This window comes from Dipodomys ordii, unplaced genomic scaffold (genome assembly GCF_000151885.1).
Source record: "Dipodomys ordii isolate 6190 unplaced genomic scaffold, Dord_2.0 Scaffold13, whole genome shotgun sequence".
Classification (NCBI taxonomy): Eukaryota; Metazoa; Chordata; class Mammalia; order Rodentia; family Heteromyidae; genus Dipodomys; species Dipodomys ordii.
In genome coordinates, this window is record NW_012267229.1 from 21,148,186 (window position 1) to 21,166,130 (window position 17,945).

A 17,945-nucleotide genomic window follows, 5' to 3' on the forward strand; every position below is an offset into this window, starting at 1 on the left:
GTCCCAAACCTGTAAATAACATGGCCTTTATGACTTCACCCCAAATGCCTTGCCAGCCAAGCTTCTTGCCCTTATTTCTACATATTAGCTGCAAGATGTCTGTTTCTCCACTTGGAAATTTTCATCCAGCTAAGTCTTCCTGGAAAACTCTAAGGAACCTTCAAAACCCAGTCCAAGCATTTTCTCCCATGGTGAAACCTTCATTCACCCTTCCTTATTGCATTCCCAATTAGATTCAGTCAGTTCTCTTAGGAGAAGCACATTTGTACATCTAATCACCTACACTACTACCTCCCAAGTGGGCCATGGGTTCCTCCAGAGAAAATTAGCACCTGATATACCTACCAATGCTACCTCTGCTGCATCTGTACTTGAATGACCCATCTGGAATGAGTAAATGGATGTATGAATGAGTGAATGAAAGAATTCAAGCCTCTGGTGGCTCTGTGCCTCCAGAAGGCAAAGTTCCTAGAATTTTAGAGGTGCTAGTAAACGTTGAAAACCATCTGGTTGTGTTCTTATCCACCGTGGCCTTCCAAGCAACTGTCTGCCCTCACGGATAGACTCTCACAGACAGGCAGTGGCCTCCTGTCTCTCTTTTGAGCAGATTCTCTTTAGTTTACCCCTTCTGCTTTACCTTGGCCCTCCTTCAAGGGGTGGGGCGGAGCTCACAAAATAAGCATGGACCTTTGTCCTATGGCAGTGCTAGGTGCAAGGAAGGTCCCTCCTGCCATTCTCAGAGTCCTGAAATGATTCTCAATAACAAGGCCCATGCCCTTTGGGACACAGGCAGACATGCTGCTCTACCTGGACAATCTTTCATCCAATGCAAAGCCGGTGACGAGTGAAGACACTTCCCAATGGGAGTGAACATAGGCTTAGGACACAGCCCCAGAAGCCTCTTCCTCCTCCACCCACCATGGGGCGAAAGGAGCAGGAAGGGATGGGGTGGGGGTGGGGCTGTGGGGATGGAGACAAACACAGAGGAAGCAATGCCTGATAACAGAAGGAGATGGTAATGACCCCCTAATTGGCAGCTTTGATCACACATCTATTTCCCTTTTCCAGGGAGCTGCAGTCTAATAGGGGATAATCTCTTCAAGGAAACAATTCTGTGGGGGTAAGAGTATGAAAGGGAGACTCATCTCCGTCTTCAAAGTGAGCAAGCCAGGGGCATTATTTTTACATTAGTGGCTAGTTACAGTAGATTGACCAGGGAATGGTGGCAGTCATTAGGAGCTAATCACATTCTTTTGAAACCAAAATTGCCACCTCATTATACCCCCCTCCAGTATCAATCTCCGCTTTTCCTTTCCTCCTTTTCTCCTTAGAGGACTATTTTTACATTCCCAACTCTTCCCTGCTGTTGTGTTCCCAAGGTGGTCACTTTTTTCCCCTATTAAACTTCAAAATATATATATGAGAATCTCGTTGTCCCTAGAGAGTCGAGCCTAGTATTCCTAAAACGCTCAGAAGTCAGGTTTGAAAGGGCCTTTTTCAGAAAAAAATGTTAGCCTACGTTACAGGTCAGCAAATTGAGGTCAGAGACAGGAAACGACTTGCCCAAGAACATGCTGAAGAGGATTCCCTCCCTTCTTTCTCTGTCCCTTCCTCTCTCCTCTGTCCCTTCCTTCTTCCCTCCTACAGTGGCCATCCAGGCACAGACCCTGTGCCTGGCCCTAGAGACAATATCAATAGACCTTATTTCATGAACAGTTCTCACTATGGAGCGAGTAGGACAATATGTAAACAGATAATGATTGCTTGTACTTTGAAGGCAGTGAACAGGGTCCTGGGGTAGGCAGTGACAAGGGACAGGGGAACTACTCAGTAGGATGGTTGGGATACCCAAAAGGTAAAATCTCAGAAGAAGAGCAGCTCCTGAATCTGGGGAGGTGGTATGATACTCAGTGCTGAGCACAAAGGATTTCACAGAACACCAGCCCAAGGCTGTCCTGAAGCCATGAAGGCAAGGGATGAAGGCAAAGCCATTTCACAGTCATCTCTCAACACAGGAAAAAACAGGAGCCTTATCCATGCTGACAAAATGGCCAATCAGTGCCCATCCTGGCTGGTTTGAGTGTCCACTGCTTCTGTCAATCACATTTCTAGCTTCTCCATAGCTGTCCCTCAGATGTGTGTCATGCCCACCAGAACAAAGCACCCGTCACTCGTGGCACCTCCCTCCTCACACCCCTTCCCTGAGACGCGCACTTATTGCCAGATCTGTATTTTCTTCCCTGCAACAAGGGATAAAACCAACTCTCTTCACCCCAGGTCTTGGATTGACATCATTGAGCTGAGAACAAAATATGGAACAAATGCCAGCGGTAAGAGCTGGGTAGGAATGTTCCAGGTGGAAGGAAGAGCAAGTACAGAAACTAGTAGGTAGAATGTTCTAGAACTTGAAGGGAGGCTCTCTGGAACAGAGAGACAATTCAAGCAAAGTCCTGCCGGCCATGGTCAAGACGATGCATTTTAGCCCAAACTATTGGGATTGCTCTGTTGCAAGAGGAAGGAAAGCCAGTGCTGTGCTATGCTGGGATAAATTGCTGAGCACAGTGGAATTTTGTCCTTGTTGATAAACTTCATAGACTTCAGGATGAAATGATCATGTAGCACTGGTCCCAGACTTTGTCCCTGAGGTTACAGCCTACCCTCTCTGACACAGAGCTGAAACCCTCAAGTCTCAGATCAAGTGACCACAGGTCACAGGCTCTGAGTCTTTCTGTGCTGACTCAGTGTATAGGCATAAGCGAGCTACCTCAATTTCCCCATTTAGTATTTTAATTCTCTGCTCAAGCTAAACATGATTATTGATGCTCCCTAGCTGGTTCCTTCTTCTCCCTATCGGATTGGTCCTACTGAAGCTGACAGTCCTTTCTGAAGATTTCATCCCTCTTCAGGCTCTTTTTCCTTGGACTTCCTTTTCTCGCAGGAATGTCCCCACTAGTGAGATGGCAGGACACAAATCTTCCATGAACAGCTCACCTCCCGTGCAAGGCTGAAGGTGTGCCCGTCCAATTCACTTACCCGATCACCCGCTATCCTAGCAGGCCTGTCAGGGATGATCTCTCCCTTCACTCCCCTTGGCTTAACCGTATGCTATGGAGATAATTGGATGTGATATGCCCTGGGGTACAGCAAAACTGGGCCCAGGGATTGCTGATCTGGCAGTTCTTGACTGATGCTTCAGGGCACAGTCAAGGGTCTGCCTCCTCCACGATCAGCCCAGCCCACCAGGATTTCCCCCTTAGTCTTGTCCACCACTGTGTTCTGCGCAAGGATAATTTCAGAGTCTTTGGGAAAGGAAGTACCATTTTACCTGGGACTGTCATTCAGTTTTTAGGGTTTTCTTGTGCACAAACGAGGCATGAGAATCCAGGAAAAGCCAAGCTTTGCAAAGACAGGCAGACTGCAGTGCCTGAATGTTTTTTTTTTTTTTACTTCAAATCATTTTGCTACTCTAAGTATCGATGCATTTTTCTGAAAACCAAGACAATGCCACACACTTTAGGTGAGAAAAGAGGAGGGACTTATGTAGACAGGGGAAGCATGGAGGGTGTTCTTGACTTCTTTTCCTTGAGTATGCCGATTGTGTTGGTGTTCACTTGATTTTGTGCACTGATGAAAAGCCATAGCAGGTAATACTTCCTCCCAAATAAAAAAAGCATCAACACATTTAAAAAATTAAAAAATGCAATGAAGAGTTTTGTGACAACCAATGATAACCTGAGATAATGCCGAAGACACTCAGACACAATTCCCCTGGCTTGCATGGAGCAAGAGGTTCAGATTCCTCCATCCTAATTCTTCCCAGAGACCTGATATTGGGTCCTCACGATCAACTCCCAGAACCCTTTACACCTCCACTTAACCAGAAACAGCCAATTGATTATCACAAGAACAAAGATGGAAGGAAACCCAGCGACATCCATCTTGGCTTCTTGGACCAAGGAGGAGTTCCTGCCTGGTCTTTTAGTTTTAAAACCTAGCTTATTCTGGGAAGCCAGGACAAGTTGAACGATTTGCAAGTAAGATTTAGAAATTCAGGATTGAGGAAGTGCTTCATAACTTGTTGGAAGTCTAGGGTCTAGGTTCACTGGATTCATGGTTTATTTTAAACCCACATGTATTGAAGTCCTTGGCCAGCCTGATAGATGGTAAGGGTCACTATAGACAGTTTATTGGTTGTGGACAACACAACCACACCACATCTAAGGAAGTACTATGCAAATGAAGGACACCATAGACTTCTATATATGTTAAGAATATGTTTTCAGTATCTTGAGAAAGATGGACCTATTGCTATTTCACTCCAAGGTGATGTCTGAGTTAGTGGTAGCGTTGGCCAAGGCCAGGTTTTCTTTCAGTGGATGCCATGTTCTGTGATGAAAGGCAGATGCCTTGAGGTTTATAAATGTCGCCAGGGAAGGCAGGAGAGGATGACTGATGAGGCTGACGAAGAGTAGCATCAAGAGGGCAAATATTATTGTGTACTGTGTCACTAAATAGGTGGTAATTTATGAGTTCTGCTGGTGGAGCTAAGGAGAAAATAAGATTACAGCAAGACATTATTTGTTTATGACAGGATCTAGGAGCAAGGCAGAATAGTCAAGTGTGTATCTCTCTGGAGAGAATCAGTGAAGGCCAGGCATGGTGACGCATGCCTAAAATCCTAGAACCTGGGAGACTGAGGCAGGAGGATCCTGAGACTGAGGCTAACCTGTGTAACACAGTGAGATCCTACAGAAACCATATCTTGTCTCTGGGTTAAAGATTTTTTCTACAGGGGCCACCCGGAACCACTTACTCATCTTGAACCCAAGAAAAATGCTGTTGGCTGCATTACTAATGATATTATAAGCAGAACTCTTAAAACAGGCTAAGAGGAAAGATTTAAGTTCATGATGTCTCCTCCCTGAGCTCTTTCCTCAATCTGAAATCCCATGAGTTACTGATGCCTTTTGTCCATTTGCTTATTTTCTTATTTTAACCCAGAGCAGCTGGAGTGAAATGAGGCAGAGCCCAGCTCTCCCATTTTGGTTCTTATGCGTTCCCAGAATTGAAGAACTATGAATGGGAAAAATCACGATTTCTCCATTCACGATTTGGTCATCTGCCTCCATTTCCTCATGCTTCTGTCTGAGATCTCTACCATCTGCAAAATCTGGACCAGATTCCCGTTGGGGAATCCCTGAAGTAGATGTTCTGTGTCTGCTGGCATCTGAGGAGGAATGACATGGGTAGGAGAGACAGGTACACTTGGCCTCTGCTTAGGTAGCTCAGGGCAGAGAAGGGAAAGCACAGGCAATGCCTTTAAGTTTCCATCTCTATGGCGATGCCCCATTAGGGGGCTGCCTGCCTGCCATCACCCACAGATGACAAAGCAAGATGGCAGCAGTGGGCTCTCCTCTCAACAGCCATGCACATGGTGCATCCACCCAGAGCTGGTAAAGGAACAAATGTTTGCTCTTCATTAGGCTGCATCATATTCTCCACAGCTGTTCCATGTTGCCTTAAATAGTCTTAATGGAGCTGTAATAAGCAGACACCTTCTGGTCGCCCTACGGGGCTCACTCCATTCATTATGGTGACAGACTGTGTGGACGGGGGACTGGATTAACGTGCCTACTTTCTTCCTCTCCATCACCAAGTCACCTCTTCCTGTTCTTCATCTTCCCCGAACCGGCTGCTCCTCTGATCATGGTGGCTGAGGTACATGGTGCTACACAGACACTCCTACTCTTTCATTGGTTTCTGTATGCATTTTGTTGGTAACTGGGGAAGATGGAATCGTTTGGGCTTTGGGAAATAGGGTGGTATGGAGGGAGACTGTAGAGTTCAGAATCACAGCCCTGCCCTTTTTATGTTTTGTCTAAGATATAAGATTTAATGTATAAAAATTAGGTTTTCCCAAACCTCATTATTTATTAAACTTTTGACTGGTGCTTAATACGTTTTTAATTGGCACCAATTAACTGTAAGGGGGTTACATCTGATTGAATGGGTGTGTTCCACCATCCTGAGCAGATGTGAAAGGCAGCAAGTAGAACCAGCAGGTGAGGTGACAGGTCTGTGGGCAGGCACAGAACTCATTGAGAAGTCCCTCTGTTTCCTTGGACCAGTGGCTCTCAATTTTAAAAGTATATGATCAACAGGAGAGGTTAGAGAATATCGATCCAGGTTCCATCCTTAGTGGGTTTTTTTAAATAGTCTGAGATAGTCCAGTGTTTTAGAAAACTTCCCTGGGAAATTTTGAGATAGAAGACACTTCTGATGGAAGCTTAAATAGGAATAGCACGTGAAGTTAATTTTTCTTGAGGTCTGAGAATCCCTCAGACACTGGCCAATTATGGTTGCTAGAATTTGAGACATAAACATGGGTGTGGATGCTCCAAAGAGTGGGGTCCCATGAGTCTCTCTGTGGGAAAGAGGCTCCGTTGGCCTAGCCAATCAGCTCCCATTTAGACACCCAGAATATCAGTAACAGAAAGGGTTCTTTGGATCATTTTGATGAACTCCTTCACCCTCTCTACATATATATAGAAATGAGGCCCAAAGATAGGAGAGTGACCTGCCTTAGGTCAACTTCATAGTGAAAGCAAGTTGACAGAACTTGAATGCAAGCCTTTTGACTCTCCGTTCAGAACAATTCGTGTATTACTTCAAACAGTTGAACCAAGAGACTCAAACTTTCATGCCAAAGAGAAGAAGCTGATTTGATGATTCTACATTCAGAGTGTGTGTGGGTTTCTCTGGGCTCTGGGCCCAGTTTCCTGCTTTGGGCAATTCTATCTTTTATTTTCTCTTTCTCTCTGAGTTATAAGCTGGGCTGCCTATCTGCCCTTGGTGTCTCTGTTCTGATCTCCACCAGATTTAAAGCACAAGATTACTATTTTTTTTTAAAAGTCCTATTTCCTTCCATGGTCCTCATGGTCCTTTTCAAATATTCTCCTCTTCCACCCCCATGCTACCCCTATGAACAATTCCAGCCCCATGCCCCACCACGCCCCCTCTCATATTTTATGCATCAAACTACTTGTGGATCCCCAACTCAACCCATTGCACATATCCCGATGCCATGGCTTGTTGTGATTCCTCTGCTTGGCACAACTTCCCCTTTCATTTTGGTTCTTATTTCTCAAACTGAAATTTAGGCTAGTGCCTTTTAGGAAGCTACTACATATCTACCCTTAAGCTTAATTTCATATACCCTACACCATTGGGTTGCTGTAATTCTGGTGTACCTCTCTTACGGCATTTTACTAAGAAATTGAACTAATCAGATTATAGGCATCTCTTCAATAAGAGGCTCTGGATTCCCCCAGAAACCTAGTTCCCCCAAAACTAGCCTCTGTTCCCAGAGCCTAGAACAACACAGGTCTCATGGGAAACACTTCAATATCTTATTAATATGGGAATTCTGAGTGTCTTTAGCTCTTGGTCCTTATCATTGTTTATATCCAATCTGTGGTTTTAGTATTATTGATATGCCAATAACTCCAAAAGTTTTCTCTTCAGCTCATACTTCTCTCCCAATTTCTAGTCCTACAGAAAACTCTTGCCATCTCAGTGAAGATGTAATTGGTACTGTGAACTCCACTGAGCTCTGTTCTACCTGGAATTTTCTCTTTGCTGGTTGCAACTTCAAATCCTTTTAGTGGCTCAGGTCATAGCTTTGGAGTCATCCTGGATTTCTCTTTTATTATGTACATGCCACATGTTAGGAACTTTTGTTGGCTCTAACTTTAAAATGTATACAGAACTCACTGTTTCTTTTTTTCTACTTTTCTTATTTATTTATTTTTTATTGTGAAAATATTGTACAGAGGGGTTACAATTACATGTCCCTCCCCCACAGTATAACCCCTGCTATCACTGTATTTGATGTCAGTATAATTTGTGGAGGGGAAGGGGAAAAACAAATCATTTAAATAGGGATACAGGTGGACCCAGAACTCACAGTTTCTTGTCAACCCTTCTATGCTTGGCCCCAGTTTCTACTGTCTCTACCTGAGTCACTGCAGGGACCCCATCTACCTATGTCTCCCTGCATCCTATTCACTTCATAGAAGCTAGAATGACCCCACACAAAGTCAGATCTCTAGCATCTCTCCTCTCAAAACTCTGCAGTGATTTTCCATTTCTTTCAGCATAAAGCTGAAGTCCTTACAATGGCTTTGAATGCACTCAGCATTGGGTCTCTATTTTTTTTCTATCAAATCTTCTGTTTCTTTTTACTTCCTGCTCACTCTGTCCTTATCAACTCTCTTTGCTCCTACTTTTACTAACCAGGTATATTACTCCCTTGATCTTGGAACTCCCTTTCCACAAATATCTTTCGCCATATCTATCTTCAAATATCTTGATCATTCATGACTGCGCTTCAACTCTATTTAATATTGTATAACCTCCTCTACCTCATGTTCCTGGAATCTACCATCTTCTTCTCTTGCCCTACTATTTCTTTTTCCGTTAATTCTTGCAGTGGTCTATATTATCCAAAGACTATGTTTTCCAATATCTTCTGTGTCCTCTTCTAGAATTTGGCAAGTGACTTCTTCATCAAGAGAGTGAGTTAAATTCCCTGCCCCTAGAATGAGGGAACTTTGTACTTGTTTACACTCACTATAATGCGGTACAAATGATGGAGTGTGATGGTGAAGTCTAGGTAATGAAAGTCATGCACCTCCCATCTCGTTAGCTGAGAGGCTCTTCTTTGGAGCTGTGAGCCACGAGATGGGAAGTCCAACTGTTATAAGGTTATCACACTACGAAGAGGTCCAAGCTTCAGGAGAAGCTATAAATGTGTTGTTATTCCAATGGGAAATACATTGCAACCTGCATTAATCCTTAGACATGGAAGTGAAAACACTTTCAGAAGATTCCAGCCCTCGGTCTTGGAGGTGAATCCATCAAGACTCTCAACAGCACAAGAGGAGATGGACTGTATCTTTTACATCCTGACCAAATTCCTACCCCATACAATGGATGACTACAGCATACCAATTGTTTTATGCTGCCGAATTTGGAGTACACACACCGAAATCCCACTATTTTTTCATCATCGAATAGGCAATACATTATCTGGTCTACTTATTTTTAAGTCTAAGTTTATTTTTCTGTTTTCCCTACTGGAGTAGAAGCATTATGAGGACATGAAGTTTTGTTTTGTGCATTGTTGGAGCCCACGTACTAGAATGTCCTTGGCAATAGTAAACACTCAGTAAATATTTACTGAGTAAATTTGTAAGTGATTGTGCAATTTGAAATGATTTTCAGAAGACACAGCTTGCCAAAGCTGAGAGGTCCCTTATATGTCAACTTATCAAACCCACTCGTTTTTATGAAAAATATGGCACCAGACAGGGACATGACAGAAAACAGACAGCACATAGGCTGGTATGGGAGGGAACTAGTGCTCTAGAGTCTTACATCTACTCTGAGTTTTCCAGTTGATCTGTGACTCATGCTCAGGATGGTGATTTAGACATAACAGGAGCTTTTATAATCAATGCAAAATCCAGCTATATTCTAAGAAAGCAGACAGGAACATCATGGAAACTGTAGCACATTTTCATTCATGATTTTTTTTTCTGATTAACCTATGGTTAATCAGAAGATGCTCTTCACTAGAAGCTAGGAATTTCAGTTCAATAAGTAATAGAATTTGCTTGCTTCATTTTTCCAGCTACAATATTTGGAAGGTACGATCAGGTAAAATAAGGATTTTCACCAATTTCACCAGTGAGATACTCTTAAAGAAATACTCTGGATGGAAACAGACTGAATTATTGAAGTACATTTGTATTTCAGTTCTCAAACTAAGGTAGCAAATTTTTAGAACAGATGTTTCTTAGCTTTTGGCCACTTGTCCCTCTTTCTGTTTCCAAATGTTGTTTGAAACATGACTAATGACTGATCATACCATTTTATTATTGAATGAGGCTGTATGAACAACACACCCTCTTCTGTCACGTGTTCAACAAACACAGCTTCAACCTTGTACATCAGTATATAAATATACACACACATACACCACCACCACCACCACCACCATCATCATCATCATCCCCAGAAATTAGAAACATTCATCCCTTCAGGAAATAAGAGCCAGTGATGTGAGATAACAGTATCAACTCCTTTCATTCTTACTCTAGCATTCCACCACAGTCTGTAGACTAAATATATGACAAGTGTTATTTTACTTAGACCATGTTTGAAATGGCTGATTCTTCTGATAATTACTCATATCCATTGGCATAAATATTTTGTCTTCATAAATGTGTCAAAACATTCCCCTTATCACATTTTATACTCTTGTAAAGTTTAAAGACCAGACAAGTCCTTAGAAATCACCTTATCCAAACTCTCCATTCAACTAATAAAGAACTTTAAAGATAGCAAAAATGATATCTTAAGATCATACAGCATGCTGCACTGGAAAACCAGCTGTCTGGGCTCCCCAAGTTTCGCACAGTTTCATGATTTCACATGACTTTAGAAATGTTACTTTGTAAGCTCTTTCTCAAAATACAGTCTGTGGGATAAATGTAGCCTGCTATTATCAACAATGCCAAATGTATGGAGCCTGAATCAGTGAGTTTTTACTGCACACAATGAAAGTGAACTGAACATACCTGGGGCAGGTACTTTATGTGACAGAAAGAAAGGGTGGGGAGGGAAGGAGGAAGGCATGGAGGAAAGAGGGAAGGAAGGAAGGGAAGGACAGAAGAAAGGAAAGAATAAACAACAAAGATAAGTGCTCACAAAGAAGATGTTCAGGAGATATTCAGAGGAGGAAGGAAGCAAGGGAGAGAGGAAAGGAAAAGGGAAAGGGAAAAGAAAAGTAATGATTGTTTTCAAATCTGGTTGCAGCTGGCTTCCATGTACATCAGAATTCCTTTTGGGAGGGAGCTTTTCTTTGGATTAAGAAAACATGGTCAGAGGGTTTTCCTTCTATTTGGTTCTTCTTTTGTTGGTAAAAGATGAAGTGCAACAGGCAAGGTTTGAAATGAAAAGGAATGAGACAGACAAAAAGTTAACTTGTTCTGCATGACAAGTAGAACATGGGAGTCCTTGCCTTGCATGCTAGGTAGAATGATGGAAGACACGGAAACGGAAACAACTTTGGGTAGGGGAGTGGAGAGCAATCTGACAGAACCAGAGCTTTGCAAGGACTCCTCCTCAGTGGTGTGGATCCTTAAGGACTTAAAGCGCAATAACACGAAGAATTCAAGCACTTTATATACTTGGCTACAACCCTTGTCTGTTTTTCCTCCATGCCAAGGTAACAACCACTACATGCATGCATGTACGCCAGGAATCACCAGCAGGGGAGGTGTAAAGGCTTTCTATAGCATGGGGGATGGAGAACTGAGACATTTTAATCCTCATACTGAAGGATGATGTGACCCCAAAATGTAAAGATCTTTGAGATTACTGGGTTATTCAAATGGAGAGAGGGAGGGAGAGAGAAAAGATGAGAAGGAGGGAGAAGGGGAGGGAGAGAGAGAGAGAGAGAGAGAGCATATCAGAGATCAGTGAGATGAGAGGACAGAAAGATATGGAAGGACATATTGAAATCTCTTGGCATGATGCAAGATGCATGAAATATTTTATGCAGACACAAATCACCAAAAGTTGTGCTTCCTATTCGAATTCTGACTCAGTGTGTCTGGTGGGCCTGAGGGCTACATTCTCACCATATTTCCAGGTAAGGCTGCTGCTTCTGGTTGGAGACCACACTTCCAGGAGCAAGGCTTTAGGCCCCCAGATGTACCTGTGATCTGTCAGGGAGTCTTGCTGCAGACTGCCTTCTTACCTCATATTCCTCCTTGAACCCGTAGCCCTGGCCTCTCTTCATCTGCGTGATGTGCTGCAGGAGGTCGGCCACCCGGATGGCAGGCTGGAACTGGTCGCGGGGATAGCTCATCTCCACGGGGTCGCAGGTTCGGTAGGGATGAGTCTGGATGGTGAGGGTGGGCTGAGACAACTCGCCACGGCTGCCATCTGCTTCAAAGAGAAGGAGGCAGAACAGCCATCACCTCAGGAGCCTTACCTTTGGTCCACATCATCCCTAGATGACCTTGAGAAGGGCAGAGGAGCTTAGCTGGGGACTCAACTCTGGTGATCAGGAAATGACAGGAAGTTTAGGGACACACTGCTTCCCTGGCCTGGCTATGGGGTAGGTTTAAATATTAAGGCAAGACACAAGCCACTACACACAGTAACCCTTGGCTCATTTCCATTGAAATGCTCCGATCGACAAGAGTGAAGACAAAGTGTCAGGTGAGTTGCCATTCCTTGCCCTTCGTGGTTCTTCCTCTAAGCTTTTTGAACATATTTATGGGGCACAATGTGGTATTTCAGTACATGTGTTTATGGTATAATAATTAAATCAGAGTTCTTAATGTATCTGTTATTTAATTCCTTGCTTTATCAGAAGAATAATTTCCTTAAGTAGTTGTGGAATTGAAGATACAGTATGACTATCTATAGTGACCTTCCTTTGTTACAGAGCACTGGCCTCTATTCTATCTATAGTGACCTTTCTTTGTTAGAGAGCACTGGCCTCTATTCTATCTATAGTGACTTTCCATTGTTAGAGAGCACTGGCCTCTATTCTATCTATAGTGACTTTCCATTGTTAGAGAGCACTGGCCTCTATTCTATCTGTAGTGACCTTCCATTGTTAGAGAGCACTGGCCTCTATTCTATCTATAGTGGCCTTCCTTTGTTAGAGAGCACTGGCCTCTATTCTTCCTAACAGTAAATGTTGACCAGTGTGACCCTTTCATCACTTTTAGAACATGCATAAAAGGAGAGAGCATACTACATCAGTGTTTATCAATGCTGTCAATGTGTTATCAATATTTATTGGTCTGTTTATCTATGTTTATCATAAATTATTTTCTTCCTTTTGATGGCTGAACAGTTCTCCAGTTGTATATTTATACCATATTTTGAACATTCATCCATCTACTCATAAACACATATTATTTCTGTATTGCGGTCTTATGAACACAGAATGAACATGGAAGTGCAGACATCTCAAGATACTCACTTCAGTTGTTCGGATACACTCTCAGTAGTAAGATTACTAGATAGTGTGATAGTTCATTTTTTTCAGAAACTTCTTTACTGCTTTGAAAAATGATGTTACAAATTCACAATACCCATAGTAGTGTGTAAGTGTTCTCACTTCTCCGCAATGTTGCCAAAGTTCACTTTAGTTTTTCTTAGTATCTTATGCAAATAAATAGCAATAATAGATTGCCAGCTAATCCCAGAATCAGTGAGAAGCCAGACAGCCTTCTATTTAGGAAGTAGGGTAGCTATGGTCTCTGATGCCTGTCTGTAGATGGGGAAAACCTCAGGTACCTAGAGATCAGGACCATCTGGCCCATATCCCTGTGACTCCACTCTTTTATTGGGCTGTTTCCTTTGGATTATATCATGGGAAGAACTGCATCCAGGTAGCCAGGACTCTAATCCTCCAGCTGCTCTCTGTAGCCAGAGCTGTATACTAATGACCATTTCTTCCTATCCTCTTGTCCTAATTTCATCCTGCTGATGCAGGAGAATCTCTGAACCCACCTTGCAGCTCTTTGTGAACCTCTTCCTTCAGGTACTTCCTTCTGAGCATCTCTCCTTAACAGAATAGTTAGATTCTCCCTATGACAAGAATCTTTTATACTCAATAAGTTACTTTAACAACTGTTGGGTTGGTCACTCTGGAAACTGATACAGCTCAAATTGGGTTTGAACTACTTGTATTTCCATAGACCTATAAAAACACATCCTGGGCCTGCCAACTCCTTGCCAGTCTGTCATTGGTCTTCTGGATTAGCTTCTCTTCCCCAGAAGCAGCTATTGGTGGTTCCCATACCAGTCTCAATGCCCTGGGCAGGGTCTGCCCTGGGGCATTCTCATTGTGACAGGTGAGAACTTCTAGATAAGTCGGCCAATGGACCTCACCCAGATCTTTCCAGATGTGGCAAGGCAACCATGCAGACCTCCTACACGTCTGTTCCTAACTCACTCCCTGGGAGACTTCACACACATGCTTGCTTTCTGCAACTCGGCTTTTCAAGAGCCATGTTCTCTTCAACTTACATGTCTCTTGTGTCACAATAATCCATTAGACATAGACTCTGTATGTGACTGACAGTGTACCCCACTCCTGTGGGCTGGCATCACAGGCTATTCCTGGTAAGGAGGAAAATGGCCCCACTTTGCCTGACCAGCATGCCAGGAAGCCCAGCACTTCGGGGCCAATGCCAGTGTTGGTCCCCCTCCTGCTGCCATCTGTGTCTGGGGATGCCAATGTGTCTTATTTTTCTATCCCCCTGTCTTTCTGAAGTTATTTTCTTCACCAAGGGAGAGGGAAAGGCCTTCTAGTTTGATCGGCTGGAACATAAAAACATTTCATGTAGGCCAGGCGCTGATGGCTCCTGCCTGTCTTCCTAGCTACTCCAGGAGGCTAAAATCTGAGGATCGTGGTTCAAAGCCAGCGGGGTAGGAAAGTCTTTCAAACTCTTATCTCTAATAAATTGCTAGAAAAACAGGAAGTGGAGCTGTGGCTCAAAGTGGTAGAGTGTTAGTTTTGAATGAAAGAGCTCTGGGATAGCACCCAGGCCCAGAGTTCAAGCCTCAGGACTAAAAAAAAAAAAAAAAAAGCAGCAGCAACAGCTTAATGTGGTCAGTAAACATAGCCAAGGCAGAGCTGGCCCTTCAGTGCTAATAGAAAGACTCAAGGATCAGATTTACACAGAAAGAAGAAAGATCTAGGTGAGATGTAAGCAAAACCTTCCTAGCTATAGGTAAGAAAAACACTACTGACTTTTTTTTCCTCTCCTGGGATTGATTAAATGTGATGCCTAGAAAGTGAGGGCTGTTTCCTTTCTCATGATCGAACTCATTCTGTGCTAAGACTACACTAGGCAAAGGTGAGACAAGAGAGAAATGAGACTTCTCCTCCCCAGGCTTGAGGGTTTGGAATGGAAAACAGAGAAGTCGAACCATCAAAGCATGATGCTTCACCTTGAAGGTGAAGGCACATTTGGGTAAGAGCAGAGAGACCGATTGAGAGTAAAGGCTGGAAGAGACAAGATGAGGTAGAGCCAGGAAGGCTGGGAACGTGGAGACTCTTGAAGCCAGTGTAAAGCTGTGGAAGACTTGCAGAATTAAGGCTCACACTCTTTCTTGTAGGTGTCCGGGCTGCCATGGAACAGAAGCAATCTTCCAGGGAGCAGAACTCCTGCGATGCTGTGATGGAGTTGGAGATGGAGAGGGAAGAAAACACTGGAGTTTGAGTCTCTAGATACCATACCTCATGATTCCCAGGAGAAGAAATGATAGTCAGGGCCCGGAACCTACTCTTCCAGCCTATATAGCTCCTATAAGGGACACAGGTACCTTCAGAGACCCCTTCCTCTCCCAGAGGACCTGGGGTATGGGTTGCATGGGAGACCAACAGCCTGCCAGAAGCAGGCTTCCTAGGAATGGATATTTGGCAAGTTTTGTAAGGTGCCCAATCATTTTCCCTTAACACATTGTTAGACAGACTGTAAACTTGATGTCAGCAAAACTAACAGTGGTATGGAAAATAAAATGCGCCTGAGATTTAACCGTTCGTATTTGCTGTAACATTTGTAACAGCGTCAGTGGCATTGCAAATGATGCTATGAAGACTCACAACCAAGGGACTTTCAAGGTTTATTAATCCAACTATTGGACTCCCTTTGTCCCATGTATCTTGGCTCACCTATTCCCTTATTAACCTTCGATAATGCGGAAGTGATGCCTTTTATCACACCCCATTTCACCAGACGCACTATACTTAATTTTCCATCATTAGGTTTAATGAAAACCCAATTTCACAACTCACTTCTCTCAGGAACCTACAAGTAATGCTACGTTTTTATCAGGCCCCAATTAGAAAGCGTTATGATGTTCCTATACGAGAGGGAGCCTTAAAACCAATGTGCGATGCTGCTGCTAATTCAGCAAGGGCGCGGGAATTCACACGCTACTCATAAAATGGAACTCGAACCAGCTGGCCCAGCGAGAGGACATCCTACATTGTGCTCCTCACCAGAACCTTCATTTTCATGTCTCCCATGGACCGGTCTTTCATGCTTGTTTATCATGTAATAATATTTGTGGATTTCTTTCACAGCTTTAGATAGCTGTCGCCTACATCTGTGACTTCCCGGGAAGTTCCTCTGGTTGTGGGGAAGTTCCTCTGGTTGTGGGGAGACTTGGGGGATGGGCTGAGGAATTTTGGTGACAAGTATGAGAGTTTTGGTCACGACTGTCTCCCTGATTTACTCTTTTCAGCCTCTCTAGTAACTCCTGTTCCTTCTTTCCTGGGATCTGTCTGTCTGTCTGTCTCTTTTCTTTCTCCTTTTCTCACATCTCCCGCTACCAGCCATTTAGAACTCCCTTGTAACTTCAGCCAAAAATTCTGTCTTTGTCTCTGAGTCTCTGGGTCTCATTCTCCCTCTCCTTTCTCCCTCTCCCTCTCTCATATCCCCTGCCACCAGCCACTTAGAACTCCCTAGATTCAGGCAAATATTCCCAATCATTTGACCGGAACTGCCGTCCCAGCTGGCTAACAAACGCTCACTAAATCCATCCATCGTTCAAAGCACTGTGTAAACCGCTGTCTACATGCGGGAAGGGGAGCCAGGGGTGCTCCTGGGGAGATAAGCACACCACAGTGGTTGAAGGAGAAGAGAAGATAAGTTGTGAATAAGCAAGTCTAGCAAAGATAGGCAGGGACAGGCACCTAGGAGATGGAAAGATGGCTGAGCCATAGGGAGAGGCACAGGGAAACCTGCTTGGGACTTCGCAATGCACTTCTGTGTCACTTCACATCACTTCGTACAATCTCTGCTAGTGCTGCCTGACAGAACTTTCTGTGAAGATGAGAAAGTATCCTGCACCTATGCCTGGCAATCTAGCAACCACGCTGCATTTGCAGCTACTGAGCATCTGAGTGGTAGCTAATGTCACAGAGGAAGTGCAATTTTTAAGTTGGCTTAGTTGTTTGTTTTTTTATTGCCAGTCCTGGGACTTGAACTCAAGGCCTGGGTGCTGTTCTTTAGCTTTTTCCACTCAAGGATGATGCTCTACCACTTGATCCATAGCTCTACTGCTGGCTTTTTGGTGATTAGTTGGAGTTAAGAATCTTATGGCCTTTCTTGTCTGGGCTGGCTTTGAGCCACGATCCTCAGATCTCAGCCTCCTGAGTAGCTAGGATTACAGGTGTGAACCGCTGCTGCTCTGCTAACACTGGCTTAGTTTTAATTAATTTCAATGGATATGCCCACATGGGGCATATGGTTACTGACTGTACTGGGCAGATCAGATATAGAGAAAAAGTAAAAAGTATAGAATCCTGAGGTCACAGTGGGGAAGAAAGTTCTTCAGCAGTACCGCCCACTGAAAATACAATGCCAACCATGTATATAAGTAAACAAACATGTTTTCAAGGCAGTACTAAATAAGATTTTTTAAAATACCATGCATGCTTCATTTCAACAGTAAGCACTAGGGATGGCAGTACATACCTGTAATCCTAGCACTTGTAAGTCTTGAGACAGGAGATCATGAATTCAAAATCAGCCTGGGCTATACAGAAAGTTCTAGGCCAGCCTGGAATACACAACAAGATCTGTTTCCCAAACAAACATGCTAGGTCCTGGATTACGCCTGTAGTTCCTAGTTATCCAAAGGCTGGGATCTGAAGGATCAGAGTTCAAAGTTAAGTCCAGGCAGAAATGTCTATGGGACTTCATCTTCCAATTAACTAGTACAAAACTGGGTCAGAGGCATGGCTTGAATGGTACTGTACCAGGCTTGAGGAAGAAAGCCAAGCATGCTCAGGTCTCTGATAGCTATAGCCAAGCACTAACCAATAGAAGTTCATACAA

The 17,945-nt window shown here is 43.6% G+C and overlaps 1 protein-coding gene across 2 annotated transcripts in view; it reads right to left on the bottom strand.

Moving 5' to 3' along the window:
* Nucleotides 1-17,945, bottom strand: part of Ptprt (protein tyrosine phosphatase, receptor type, T) — a 718,198-nt gene that overhangs the window by 60,180 nt on the left and 640,073 nt on the right. Inside the window, exon 15 of one of the 2 annotated variants that reach the window (XM_013010741.1) lies at nucleotides 11,828-12,018. In XM_013010741.1, coding sequence (XP_012866195.1) covers nucleotides 11,828-12,018 — 191 coding nt within the window. The remainder of the gene's footprint in view (nucleotides 1-11,827; nucleotides 12,019-17,945) is intronic. The other variant, XM_013010740.1, reaches the window with a different exon arrangement.